Here is a 15,837-nt window from a genome sequence, read left to right on the forward strand (position 1 = left end):
ATTAGAAAGAAAACTGGTCCGACAGTTAATATTGTCTAACAAATATTGATGGCATCAGAATGACTCATATAGTGCGGCTCTAATAAGTGGAAGTTTCAGCTTGGCAATGCTTGTTTTTTTTAGGGTAATAGAGAATGGTCCCAAATAGCACACTACGTTTCATAAACGTTTAAAAATGGTTGCCAACGTTTTGACAACCATTTTAAAGCGTTTGTGGAATGTTTAAAAGTTACGTGTGTTTCGAGAGGTGATTGCTAATGAACTAGTTTGGGTTACCGCTGCAGTTGTTTTACGAGATTATTCCAACTCGAATCCGCGGCAATATGACATTCTTTTTCCACTGAGCTCGGCAAGAAAAACTAAACATTTTCAAGGTTCTACTTATAAGGCGGCTCGGATTCGGGAAAAGTGTTCAGGGGAAAGGAATGATTAAGGCACAGTGAGAAAATGTAAATTACAGTGGACTCTCTCTATTCTGAACACTCGTGGGACGGAACAAAAGTGTTCAGATTATGGAGGTGTTCATTATAGAGGGAGACTGCATAATGCATGTACTGTACAGTAGAGATCCTAAATACGGAGAGATTGGACAACTTCGGAGCGGCGGCCATCTTATGTCCAAAGATGCTCACTCCCCGTAAACCGTAATGCATCTTCTGCCCCAAATATCACTGTACATTGTATCGAAAAAATTGGAAGTTAGTTACGATATCATGAAATGCAATGTGCAGATCACAAATATCTGTTTGTTTTCAATCTTTATGAACAAGTTTTGAGAAAAAAAAAATTCTTTGTAAGCGCTATGACGATACGATACGATTGGCGCCGGATTGACAGACTTGGCGCTCACTCCGTTTAATGAAAATACGAGGAGAAAAGAAAATCAGTCTGTTCTTTAAAGATATCATATCCTATATTCCGTAAGAAAACTAAAACTTACACTGCGCAGCATTTCGAGCTGACAACACTTGAACTAAACATGGCGGAGATCGGCGCGCCGTTGTCCAATCTCTCCGTATGTAGGATCTCTACTGTACAGGCGTCCCTCATATAACACGGTTAATTCATTATATGTAGTATCGAAACCATGTTATACGAGACTTTTTTTTAAATAACATTTTTACTTATTTTCAATACTACTATTTATATATGTGCATGAGAAAAATCAAGTTAAGATGTATCGTGTTATATCGAAACCGTGTACCGTGTTGTATCGAAACCAACCAATAAAAACAAAATAAAAACTTATTGGAGTTATTATCAAACAATAACAGAATTTACTAAACAAAAATGAAATTCCATCTTTTATAAACATAACATTCGTGGTGTATCAAAACTATGAAGCATTAAATTCAAGTTTCGTACTGTGTAATATCGAAACCGTGTTGTACAAGTACCGTGTTATACGAGGGACGCCTGCACGCAATTTTAATGTGATTAGATAGTTTACTCTCCAAATGCTACCAACAGTGGCCAAATTGAAACCAGATTAGAAAAAAAAAATCGCCAAATTTGTCGCCAAGTTGGAGACCAAAAGACTGACGATATATCGCCAAGTGTCCGCCAAATTATAACACCACTTGAGTTTACATCGAAATTAACAATGATTTCCCCCCAAACAGGGGCAAAAGACCTCTTTAGAAACACCCGAATGCAACCAAAAGAGAAGGTGAAACTAGATCCCACTAGGAGTCTACGTACCAAGTTTCATTTCTCTAGGACATACCGTTCTGAAGTTATGCGACACACATCCGCACAAACATACATATACAGACGTCACGAATCGTCAAAATGGATATTTCGCTTGTCTATACGTTCTTAGGCACCTATCCACGTGTGGTCGAGCCGAAAAAAAAAAAAAAAAAACTCAGCATTCATTCGGGGGTGAGTAAAATGGAAATTAAGGTCGATTTTTGAGTGAAAATTTTTTTGCGAATACAATACTTCCGTTTTTATAAAAGGAAGTAAAAAAAAAAGCGTAGTCAAGTTATTTTATATCAGGAAGCATCCATCTCGAAACTTCATCATTCACTAAATATTTACTACTAGTGGTACCCGCACGGCTTTGCCCGTAATAGAAAAATTTAAAGGTCTTTTGATTCGCCTGTACATTTACAAGTAACGTATGGTGAATTTTCTCGCCAACTGGCTTGTAACCATGTTACGGTTCCACGTTATGATAATTTCGTTATTTACTCGTGCATGTTATGATAATTTTGTTCTTAAAACTGGAATAGAAAAAGAACCACATCGAATATTCGAAAAATCGCTTCGATGTGCACACCCCTATGCTACGAACTCATTTTGTGCCAAATTTCATGAAAATCGGCCGAACGGTCTAGGCGCTATGCGCGTCACAGAGATCCAGACATCCTCCTGACATCCACACTTCCTCCTGATATCCAGACTTCCCCCGGACATCCAGACAGAAAGACTTTCATCTTTATTATTAGTAAAGAAGATGAAGAAGAATAATAAAGCTGAAAGTCTGGATATCTGGATCTCTGTCTGTTACGCGCATAGCGCCCTAGATCGTTCGGCCGATTTTCATGAACTTTGGCACAAAACGAGTTCGTAGCATAGGGGTGTGCACCTCGAAGCGACATTTGCAAAATTCGATTTTGTTTCTTTTTTTCTATTCCAATTTTAAGAACATTTACCTAGCAAAGTATCACAACGTGGACGAGTAAGTTATCAAATTATCATAACGTGCAAACGTAACATGGGATTTTCTACTACGGGCGAAGCCGTGCGGGTACCACTAATTCAAAATAATATAAGTAAAACGGTTTTCGCGAAATAATAACCTAAATTAATGAGTTGCTTTCGGCCTTACGATTTTATTGTTTCCCTTCGTTTAAACAGCGTTTGTTGCTTCCATTACTATAGTGTAAAGCAGTGTCTCATTCTTTTTTTTCCAAACAATCATTAATTTTAGAGTTAGCGCGAAATTTAATTGAAAACAAAGAGCTCTAGACAGCTCTTCCGTCGGCTAATGAGTTATGAATATTTGTACCGTGTCTGAGCTTCTTACGGGCGGAAATGACTCGATTTGCAATTGCCGTAATTTTCCGAATTAATTTTCTCGCTGCTCTTTCGAGCAGAGAAAACAAAAATCAGAAAATTTTTCATTTGCTTAAAAACATGTAGAATAGTGTTTAATACTGCAACCAGAATATTTCAATTTTTTAAAAAAACAATTACGAGGTTATAAGCGAAAAGCTTTTTATTTGAATTAGTTTAATGGGTTTTGAAAAAGAGCTGTACTTGAATTTTATGTCTATTAAAGGAGTAAATCGCAAAGAGTTATAATGAAGCTGTATCTAAACACATAAAGGTGACGGTGTTTCTTTGTTTTTTTTTCTTTGTTTGTACTCGATGGCCAGAAGACCCGGTAGCACCTACAGACCTGAAACTTGGCACAAAATTCGAACGTACCCCGGGGGTGTGTACCTCGAAGTCCGAATTCTAAATTTCGAATTAGTTTTTTCTAACTAACTAATCTAAATTTCTGCTAATTAGAGAGTAAAAAATCCCCCCACCCCCAAACATTATATATCGTTGAAAAGGGTTTTCCTTCCCAAACAAGATGATGTTTGTTCCATTTTTCTCAATTACTTAGAACAAGAGATATAAGAGATTCTAATTGAGCCAATTTTCAAGGCTTCTCTTATTGCTATAACCTAGTGTTATAGCAATTTCTCGAAATTGCTATAACACTAGGTCCACTTTTCAGACAATTTTCAACTATAACACTAGGTCCCTTTTCCAGACATTTTTTCAATTACTTTCTTTTTATACATTTTGGAGGAAGTTGCCTTTGTTGCTTATGAATATTTTACTGTTATTACTTTACTAGCTGCGTCGCCCGGCTTTGCACGGTCTACCTCGAAAATAAAAGTTATGTCAAGTGACACCTGTTCAACCTTCAGTCTTGAACAAAAAGAAAAGAAAAAAAAATCAGTAAAGTGTTGCGGCAGTTTGAGGAAAAACAACTAAAAACTAAAAAACTAAACACTTTAAATCCCCCGATTACAGAAAAAGCCTTTAAAACTAAGTCAAAAATGTTACTTCTTCATATTCGAGAAAGAAAATGGCAACATATCTTTCGTCTGAAAGATTTTCTTGACGCTATAAATTTTAATAAAAGCATTGTTGAGGAAAGTTGAGATGAAGCACTGAAAAATAATTTAAATGGAGGAAATCCTTCGAAAAATAGGGATTTTATGTCGAAATCCAAGAGTCATAGTTTTTAATTGATATCTCCGCTAATTATTATCGGAGGATTATGTTAAATAGCCAAACATGAAGACGGGAAGATTACGAATCCATCGATACCTGGTTCGATGGTCAGTTCACTGTCGTTCGGGAGAAGAAGCTTGGACATACATAGATACGCTCAGTTTTTAACTGTATAAGAGATTTTAAATTCATTGTGTGCATGTTAATTGATTTTCTTTTTAATTAGAAAGTCGCTGGGCGAATTTGGTGATGAATTATGGAGTTTTTTACATTTGAAAGCTACTGCAAATGTAATTTTGATGTAATTTGTTTTTCTTTAACTCATCGGATTTTCTTTAAATTTTTAGCACAGGCATCGCTGTGCTGGTACTGCTAAATTGTAATAAAAAGCAGACGTCATGAAACTGTAGTATCAGTTTCAAGATACAAAATTAAATTTTTGTAAAAAATATTGGTTGGTTGGTTGATTTCATTTTAATGGCGCAAGAGGCCTTGACTGCTACACTGCGCCAAACGATTCTCTGTTTCACACTATTTATTTTTCATTCAAGTATAGATTTAGGAAATGTTAAAAATAAACGTATTTTGAGGTAGAAGTCAATTTCAAGCGGTTTAAAATATAAAGTCGTTAAGAACATGTAAAAATTAAAAACGTTTAGAAAAAAACGGATAAACCATATCTTTACAAAAAAAAAAAAAAAAAAACCTTTAAAAAATATGAGAATGATAAAATCACATTATGACGATACTATCACTAAATTAAAAGGGAGAAACCAATCTCCCGGAGGAAGGAGTACAAATTGCGGTGGGGTGGGTTCCCAAGCAACTCCTTTAAAGAAAGGTTAAAGTTATTAAAATTTTTAAAACGTATTTGATTAAAATTATAAAAAAAGTTAAAACTTTAAAAAATAATGGAATTTCGAAAAAAGATCAGTTTGAAGGAAAAGAGGGTTGAATTTGCATATTTTATTGTTTGCAAATTAGCTGGTGCTAAAATACAGAAGTAACAAATTCCTATTTCCAGAGTTGATTACAGTTCAATAAAAGTAGAAAACTCTGCCAAGTACAATAGAACCTCATTAATTCGGACTAATGGAGGATCCAAGTCGTCCGTACGGATTAATCAAAATAATCTGCATGATTTGAATCAGGGTACATAAACTACTGCACACAGAAAAAATTGTATTTTGAATTCGTGAGACTGAAATATAAAACTGGGCATAAGAGAAAATTACAAAAATATGTAACAAAAATACAAAATACAGCCTACAAAATACATTACTGCGCTAGCTCTCCTTTTATTTTTGCAATATATAATCTCAATGACTGTCCGGATTCAGCGAAGTTCGGTTTAATAGAGTCCGAATTGTTGAGGTTTTACTATAACATATAACTAAACAATGAAGTAAAAACGAAAACCATTTGTTATGTTTGTTATGCATCGGAGCTGTTTCGCTCTCCTTCGAAATATTTACACTAATTCAAATGCATTTTGGTTTTTGAGTAAAAATGAAAATAGTATTTGATTAAAATAAAAAAGAATACATGTGTTGTGATAAATAACACTTCGGTTTCAAAATAATACAAAACATATCCAGTTATTTTCTTCATCTTCTTGCGCAAGGTAGCCTTGTCTCGCTCTTGTACAGAATGAAAGAAAATATGTTTCTCCATTTTTTTTCCAATGTAAAACACAAACCGGGAAAAAATTGGAGTTGTCTCGTTCTTTTAGAGATTTTTTTTTTTTCATTTTTTCCAAAGTAAAACACAAAACTAGCAAAAAGTGGAGCTGTTTTCTTCTTGTACTGAGGTCTTCCACTTCCAATCTAGAAACAAATGCACTCAAACCTGTTTTTGTGCGGTCTTTTTTTTTTGAGCAATCACGATTGCTTATTGCTTTCATTTGACTGTTTTTGGCGTCCTATCATTTTATTTTCCCACCGCCACCCTCCGCACCATCACCGTCGACGGGCTCTTTAAGATACTGCTCCTATAGCGAAAGCCGTCTCCCCGGTTGCATCCATGTCCTACACACACGCGCATACATACACAACTACACACACACACGCACGCACACATACACAACTACACACACGCACACACACATACACAACTACACACACGCACACACACATACACACACATACACCTACACATACACACATACAAACACATACACGCATACACACAGACACTCACACATACATACACAAAAACATACACACAACTACCCATACATTCATGCCTGCACACAGACACAAACACATATGCCTACACACACATACACATATCCCCCCCCACACACACATATTCATACACACATCTACCCACACACTTATGCCTGCACACAGACACAAACACACATGCCTACACACACATACCCCCTACACACAAACACACACACCCCCAACACACAAACACACACGCCTAGATACACACACTCGTGATTGCGAAAAACATAATTTGAATTCAAGATGTCAAAATTCAAATTATTTTTTTCTTCTCTTTTCAGATTTTTTTTTTTTTTTTTTTTTGGCGCGAATTTTTTTGTACGGAAAATGAAAAAAATTAATAAAACGAGTGGAAATTATTTATTAAACGAGTGTGAGGTAGTACCTTCAAGTGACGACAGGGGCATCCCGATGGGAAGTCACTGTGACCTCCCGAAAATTTCCTTATTCGAGACATTTTTCGGGAGTCGGCAAAACTATCATCTCTTGGTTTATTTTGATTTCGTTATAAGTTAACTTTTTGAGTTGTTTTCTACGTGAGACTTTTTTTTATGCGGTCCCTATCTACCGCATCAAAAATATTTTTTAATTGTGTTGCGAAAACAACTTTTTATAGCTACTCGTGAAGTTTCGAACTTCAAGTATTTTTTGTGCGATTTTTTTTATGTGGTTCCTATCCACCGCATAAAAACAGGTTTGAGTGTACGCATCACCAAATTTCAATTTTACAAATATGTATGTGATACCTTTCAGCACCTAGTGATTCATAAATCGTCTGCTTCCAGGTGCTGTTCGTTCGTGGGTCGCCGTGGCAACGGGGCCCAGGCCATCTCCATCGGCAAGAACTGCGATAAGTTCGGGATCGTGGTGCACGAGTTGGGTCACGTGGTTGGCTTCTGGCACGAACACACCCGGCCGGACAGGGACAGACACGTCCAGATCATCACCAGAAACATCGTGACCGGTAAGAGCAAATCTTCAGCAACTTTTTCTTTCTTTTATTATTATTTTTTGTTATAGTATCCTGATTTTACATTTGCCGCGACGGCGGCAAAATACGTTATTATCATCTCTGTTACTGTGTTAGCATTTCCCAAACTGTAGGTTATTCTTTGCGATCAAATATCTATTTAGTTTTATGTTTGTAAAATCCATTGTTAATTAGTTTTTGTTGTGACTTGACCTGCAGACAACATGAATTTCACTAATTACAGAAAAATTTCTAAGTTACTTCAAAACTTCCGGTAAAATTCATTCAGCAGAATATTTTCAAGTTTTATAAAATTACTAGCTGTACCCGACCCGCGTTGCTACGCCAACAAAAATAAATACATCATTATACTGATTTTCATGACAATCGGTTGAACGGGGCAGAAGTTGCTACTCTGCAGTGCCACCTGGTGGCGAGTGACTTCAATGAGCATATTATGCACCTTCTCCGTGGAAAAATACATATATATAGCAATTTTCATAATAATCGGTCCAGGTATCAAGTGAAGCCGTGACTATACTCAAATTTTGTACTCACGCAGTTTGCAAGATCAATCCATCGCTAAAAATATCAAATAGAAAAAGTTTTAAATCCTCCCGTTGCATGAAAAGCCATAAAACAATAAAGAAAGAATTTATTTGTTCAAACTCAAGATAAATGGCAACAGCTAACTTCTTATCAATGAGATCTTTCACGCGAATTAATTTCTGCAGCCGACAATTTTATTCGTATTTATCCAATGGATTGTGACTTAAATTGGAATAAAAAAGGAACTATCGATCGGATTTTTTTCGAACTGGTCTATAAACATTTCCAGTACCTTAAATAACAAACGGTGAAAGTTTCAGCCAAATCTGCCGGGTAGTTTTTGAGTTCATGGATGACATACAGACAAACATTCATTTATATATATATAGAAGATAACCATCGTCTTAAGCGTTAATTGGACGGCTAAACTTCAGATTTCTTCTAATATTGTATGATAATTTCGGACACAAAATTAACACCATAAATGTTTCTATCCTCTCCCTTTCTCAGGCCAGGAGTACAACTTCAACAAGCTGACGGAGGAGGAGGTGAACTCGCTGGGGCTGAACTACGACTACGAGAGCATCATGCACTACGCAAGAAACACCTTCTCCAAGAGCACGGCCCTCGACACCATTCTGCCGGTCAAGGGGAGGGGGGTCGAGATAGGACAGAGGCTGCGCCTGTCCCCCGGAGACGTGGCGCAGACCAACAGCCTCTACAAGTGCCCCGGTGAGTATGACACCTCTCAGATACTGGAAAGCGGATACATGACATTTTTGTGCGGCTATTCAGGGTAGCTTTGAGCCGCTATTTCTCTATTTTTTGCTGCCCCATTCAAGTTGTTGCTGTTGTGCTGTTACATAAGGCTTTATTGGAATAGTCAAGCCATTTACTATTAAGACAGGTCGGGTAGGGTCAGTGCCCGATTAAGATATCAGGGGGCCCTAGGCCATATGCTTTTTCGGGGGCCCTATGTAGTCAACCCTTTCAATGTTAGCCATTGGCAATAACAGTTTTAGCTATTGGTTAAAAATAAATAGCTATTTGGGGCTCCTGAAAAGTAGGGGCCCGCCTAGGTCATAGCCTAGTTGGCCTATTCAGTAATCAGGCCCTGGGTAGGGTAACGGCACCAGTAACAGACATGCTTAAGACATCGCTTTCTGGTTAACCCCATTTTCTGAGCCTCTGAATGCATTTAGACTTTTAAAACTACTCTTCTCTCTTGCAACTACATCTCATCTACCGTTCGGCTGTTTCTAGATCCTCTGAATGAGTTGATTCTATTTTTATTTGCACCATTTGGAAAAAGGTCCGACCCCCCAGTAACAGACACCGACAATTCTGATGATACCCAGTAACAGATAAGATGAGTAATGGACAGAATTTCCCTTTTCTCTTCAAAATGTGCAAAAGTTCTTTATTTTTAGATCTAAAACCTTATTAATTCAAATGAACACGAAACACCAGCTGACCTCGTGGTAGCTGTTCATCACCTTCCACCACTGCCATGTAAATACCAACTGGCTCAGAAAATTCACTCTGATAACACTAGATGGTAGCACCGTACTCATGAGTCGCAGCAGCATCGTTTTTTTCCCGCCTAAAATTCATATTATTCAAATCCAAACTTACGACTGTCTGTTACAGGACCTTCTCTGTTACTGGTACCGTTACCCTATCACATAAAAGGAGGATAAAAAGAAATACAAAAGCAATTGAACATCTTAGAGGACCGGAGTCATTGATGCTATTGGCTATTAATGAGGAGCTGAAGTGCGATGCGTACTCTAGAAAAACTTTTTCAAGTTTTTTGAGAGTTTGTGGGGACGATAGGTTGTTAGTAAATCGTTTGCCTTGATGTCCCAAACATACTCTATTGGGTTTGTTTCTGGAGAGCACACTGATCATTAATTTGTATGATTTCTCCCTCAAAAAGGAAATCATCCACAAAGTTATTACAATTTGGCCTGCAGTTGTCGTCCATTAACATGAAATTATTGCAAATTCCTGCAGAGTAAGGAACTGCAATAAGGAAGGGATTTCATCCATACAATTACAACCCATCAGGGTTCCATCCCGATGAAAATACGCCTATTATTAGTAGGATCAGAAAACTTATTACGTTGTCCACTCCTTAGAACCACGACGGGGCCTTGCTGTTAACCCAACGCATTTCATTCACTGTCCAAGCTTACATGCCTACAACGTGGAGCCAGTTTCGGACAGGTTGAGTCAAAATTCTTACTCCAGTAGCAGAATGAAGAAAATGCGAATACATATTTTGGCGTCTTTTAGCCGTTAGCGCTAATTATTTATCTTTGTTGGCCGGAATTTCATATCTACAACCTTTACCTGGTCATCGGCCTGTATTCCCAATCTCCAGAAACGGTTACCTATCCTAGACATCATAGAATGGGAAATTCTAGTCACTTCTGCTAGTTCGGCTTGTGTTTGAAACCCCCTCTAACCAAACAACCAGGGCCGGATCAAGGGTTTCGGGGGCCATAGGCATTAGAAGTGTTGGGGCCCCGCCCACATATATTTTATACGTAATCTTATATATTATTTCTCTAGCCTGTATTTCTGTTACCACCCAAAATCTTCCCAATTCCTTTATCAAATTTCATAATTTACCCCTCATTTTAAAGCTCATAATTTTAGGTTCTGACTACAATTTTAAGTATTACCAATAATGTTGATTAACATTTAATACGGTGACTAAAATGTGTTTATGTTTACTTTTATTTTAGAGGTAGAAAAAAAAAAAGATTTATAGATCATTACTCAGTAAAATATTGCTGAAGCATTTATACCATTATTATTATTTGTAGCGGATTTAAGGGGTAACTGTATCATTAACTAGATTTTAAAATACTTCTTCAGAACATAAGTAAAAACGAAAAATACACACATATATTTCAATAAAATCCCTTTGATTTAGTTATGAGGGCAGTATTGCAGTCAGAGGTCAGTGCAAAAAAATACATAAAGCTCACAGATATCGAATTCAAAGGTACAAAATGTCACGATTCCTTCATCAATACTCTTAAGATAGAAAAAATTAATGTTATTTATGTAGTTTATCGTTAGCCAACATTTAATGATATGGATGCCGTCGGGCCAAAATGACGGATCTACTCATTTTTTGGCCCAACTTGTCTAACGTAAATATTATTTTCATGTTCAATTTTAAATCTCTCTTGGGGGCCCTTATGTTGTGTGGGTCCTCCCATTTGTGATATTTGAAATACGGTAAATATGCCCTTGTCAGCTCTTTAGCAGCTAAAAAAAAGGCCCATTTGAAAAATGAATAACAAAACCTTTTGGTAGGGGCCCCATAGTTGTCGTGTGTGCCCCGGATCCCACATGTCTAAAAAAGTTCCTATTCGACAGGAATAAAAAATGAGAAAAAAGGAAGGGAGCCTCCCCATTTTTTTTTTCTTTTTCCTTCTTTTTTTTTTTGTAGAAAAGAGAACTTTTTTAAACATATTTTCAACTTTAAGATTTCTCTGGGGCCCCTCAGAACCTCGGGGCCTTTATGCAACTGCCTACTTTGTCTATTTAGTAATACGGCCCTGCAAACAACGACTCACCAAGCTTCAAATTTGGTTAAATGACACTGTACTCGTCGAAAAACAACACTTACTGCATGTAGATCATTGCTTTTCGCTCAACCTTGAGTAAGTTGGATTCCGAATTTCATTCGCAACATTGAAAGCATCGTTTTTGACGTCAAACTCAAAATTAGCATGTTCCGAAAGTTGAATAGCGAGACACACTTTCATTCGAATCTCTTCCTCAGTTTTGTGCAAAAACTTTCTGTTACAGCGTTATTTTTTTTCCCACTTACAATATCCTTCAATTAGGTTGTTTCCCATTGTTCAAAAATATTTTTTTTCTGAAAGAGCATGGTCGAAAACAAGGGGTAAGTTTTTTTTGCTTAATTTTGACTTATTTTCTCTCCTAAAATAATAATATCAAACAAGGGCGGATTCAGGGGAGGATCAAAGGATCAGCTGATCCCCCTGTGACAAGAATTTTTTTACGACTATTATAAAACTTCAATTTTTTGAATCCGAAAAAATAATTCATGGAACCAATATTAATTTCTTTCCAACTACTTTATAGCTATAATCTCATATATTTCGCAGCTTATGATAATGTGACCAGCCTGTTTGCCTAAAGAAATGGACAGTTGAGTTTTGATGAAAACTTGAGGGAATATGATCCATGGAGCAGGTTGCGCCATTAAAAATTCAGGGGGGGAGGAGGCGTTTGAAAATGTTTTGCTCCTATTTGGGAAGGGGTGCACATCCCCCTTAAAGAGGAGGCACTTCTTCTTAGCAATAATTTTGCGTAGGAGTTAAAGTTGGCCATTGAAACTTGACCCCCATTACGAAAATTTCTGGATCCGCCCCGTGATCTCAAAGGACATTCAGCCGCTGTTTTCATTTTAGCTGCTGACGACACAAGTGAGCAAATCGCTCGTGTTACCAGAACAAAGTTTCAGGACACTGCCAAACTTTGCTGAATGAAGGTTTCATTTAGCTAACAATTCTCGTTCCGCTAATAAATTGCTCGTTGTGAAAAAAATAATTAAAAGGCGATATCTCGCCAGGAAAGACAACCACACGCTCCCGATTCAAGATTCATTTTCATCAGTTGTGACGTCAAAGGATAAAACATTTTGGTTTAAAAACCAGACGTTTAAAAAAAATCAATGAAAAGTTAAATGTTGGGAAAGTAAAAGTATTTTCTGGGTACAAGTTACTTTTTTTTTTCCTACCAATTTCAGTGACCAAAAGTAGTACTTTTGACTGAAAGAACATTCCGATTGTTTTGATGTGTTCATTTGTTTGGAAAAACTCAATGGCAATAGGAATCAGAAAACGCTTTCGCTCATTGATTATGGATTATTCTGTGTTCATTCATTCGGGAAAACTTCATGTCTCAGAAATGCGAACACCAATTTTATGCCATAAAAGGAAAGAAATTCAGGAATTCTATTATTTTTGAGCAATCACGATTGCTTATTGTTCTCACTTGACAGTTCTGAATTCCTATGATTTTATTCCCCCCCCCCCCGCCTCCCTCCGCAACACCACCGTCGACCGGCTGTCTCACGATGCTGCTCCTCTAGCGAAAACAGTCTCCAGGTTGCGTCATTTACTTGCCTACACTTACACATACACCTACACACACAAACACATACACGCATAAATACACACACGCATACATACAGACACCTACCCACCCACACACACATGCCTATACACACATACACATACCCCCACACACAAATAAACATGCCTCCCCACACACACACACATGCCTATACACACATAAACATACCCCCACACACAAATAAACATGCCTCCCCACACACACAAACACACAACTAAACACATATACATACCCCCATACACACAAACACACAACTAACCCCCACACACACATACCTATACACACATACACATACCCCCACACACAAATAAACATGCCCCCCACACACACAAACACACAACTACCCACACACACATGCCTATACACACAGACATACCCCCACACACAAATAAACATGCCCCCCTACACATACAAACACACACGCCTACATACACACGCATAAATACACACACGCATACACACATACACATAACTACCCACACATATACATGCCCCCTTCCCACACACAAACACACAACTATCCACACACACACACATGCCTACACACACATACACATACCCCACACACAAACAAACATGCCCCCCCCCACACACATACCTATACACACATACACATACCCCCACACACAAATAAACATGCCCCCCACACACACAAACACACAACTACCCACACACACATGCCTATACACACAGACATACCCCCACACACAAATAAACATGCCCCCCTACACATACAAACACACACGCCTACATACACACGCATAAATACACACACGCATACACACATACACATAACTACCCACACATATACATGCCCCCTTCCCACACACAAACACACAACTATCCACACACACACACATGCCTACACACACATACACATACCCCACACACAAACAAACATGCCCCCCCCACACAAACACACACGCCTACATACACACACTCGTGATTGCGAAAAACATAATTTGAATTCAAGATGTCAAAGTTCAAATTATTATTATTTTTTTTTTTAAGGTGACATTTTTTTGCGTTTGTCATCAGCCTTGTGTATCTCAAATAGAACATATCATCTTAACCCCATCAGTTTTTCAATTGTGAGTAAATAAATAAATAAAAGGCAGGATTTTTTTTTTCCAATTTCAGAAAACATGTTCAAGCAGTTTGTTGAATTTTCTAGAGCTTCCGTATATTTTCAGTAGCATGTACACGTTTGTGAGCTTAATTCAAATGCACAAAGCCATTGACTTCGATATTAAACTGAACTGAATAAAGCAGCAATGACCGAATAGAACTAGTAACTAGTGCACGAGGTGGGTACAATCCAATGGGATGGACGCAAACGTGTTTCGCCTTCTTCGATTGTTTCGAATTTCTCAATGGGCAATTCGCTTTGATTTATAATCCGCTACCACAATTTTTATCGACGTCGTAAATTCAGAATTGCCAAAAATGTGGTCATTTGAATGCAGCGTTTATTTTGGCTGTTGTTTCAAGGTTGTGGGTTTCTTATCCAAGTTACATTCAAACTGAAAAGGACGTGTGTGTGTGTGGGGGGGGGGGTACCCAAAGGCAATGTCTTTCTTTTTTGTTTTTTTGTTTAGTGACTTGCCCTATTTTCTCCCTAAGTGTTGTTGACGACTGGTTTATTTGGTGGTATACAAAGGATTTTTAAAATTAAAGTTCTACGTTGAAAGGGCCATAAACAGAAAATTCAAGGGATCAAATCCATGAAACTTGGTGATAGTTTAGAAGAAGTCATGGAGTTAGCAGTAAGTCACGGAAAAAAAAAATAATAAGATCCAAATTACCATTACTAGTGGAACATGGCTTTGCATTCAATAATTCTGGGGAAACACAAAAAGATATTTATAATAAGATTTTTCTCATTCAACACGCGTTTGGAGAAAACGTGTTTTTTTATTAAGTGTCTCAACTCGTTAGAAGTTTACAATTTTCCACCACACTACAGAATCAAAAATAGAACAAGTATTGGAAACTGCACTCATAAACTTTGTGAGAGCAATTTCCCATGCACAACCAGCAAATAAACAACACTATAGTGAATGAACAGTAATAAATTTATTTTTCAATGGCAAAAGTTTTTCTTAGAGGAATTGAAAAGAAAAAAAAATAAAGAAAGAAATAAAAACCACTAAAAGTTTTTGTTTTATTACTGGGGCTACACGTGTTCATTTATTAGGTTGTTGAGTCACTTTATCACTACCCCCCCCCCCAAAAAAAAATAATAATAAAAAAATAAAAACTTGAGACAGGATCCAAAAAGTTGATCAAATTGCTAATTACGTGAAAATGCTTTTACTGTAATGTCACAATCTTACAGTTTTTTTGTGAATATTTAAAATGAAACTGTGCTTAGTGTTTATTTACTGGGTCAGACTACCTTAACTCAGAGCTGCGGAGTTGCACTGATTCGTGGTAAAGGAGTTGGAGTCGACGGCTCTAAAACTCCTGGAGTCTTTTAGTTTCCTTCCAACTCCGCAGTCCTGTCCTAATTGCAATACAAGAGTTTTTTTCTAAATGATTGTACAAATCAATGAAAACGTCATTAATGTCACAAACCATTTGCTACGCTGAGAAAAATGCAGTTTTCAAAAATGAGTATACATTCATGCTTTAAATTTTCTTGAAACCCTTTGTTTC

At 37.3% G+C, this 15,837-nt stretch overlaps 1 protein-coding gene across 1 annotated transcript in view; it reads left to right on the forward strand.

The window, feature by feature from the left end:
- Positions 1-15,837, forward strand: part of LOC129226283 (tolloid-like protein 1) — an 81,094-nt gene that overhangs the window by 6,960 nt on the left and 58,297 nt on the right. The window contains exons 2-3 of the mRNA XM_054860884.1: positions 7,259-7,437; positions 8,503-8,724. Coding sequence (XP_054716859.1) covers positions 7,259-7,437; positions 8,503-8,724 — 401 coding nt within the window. The remainder of the gene's footprint in view (positions 1-7,258; positions 7,438-8,502; positions 8,725-15,837) is intronic.

Source organism: Uloborus diversus, chromosome 7, assembly GCF_026930045.1.
Source record: "Uloborus diversus isolate 005 chromosome 7, Udiv.v.3.1, whole genome shotgun sequence".
In the NCBI taxonomy this organism is placed as follows: Eukaryota; Metazoa; Arthropoda; class Arachnida; order Araneae; family Uloboridae; genus Uloborus; species Uloborus diversus.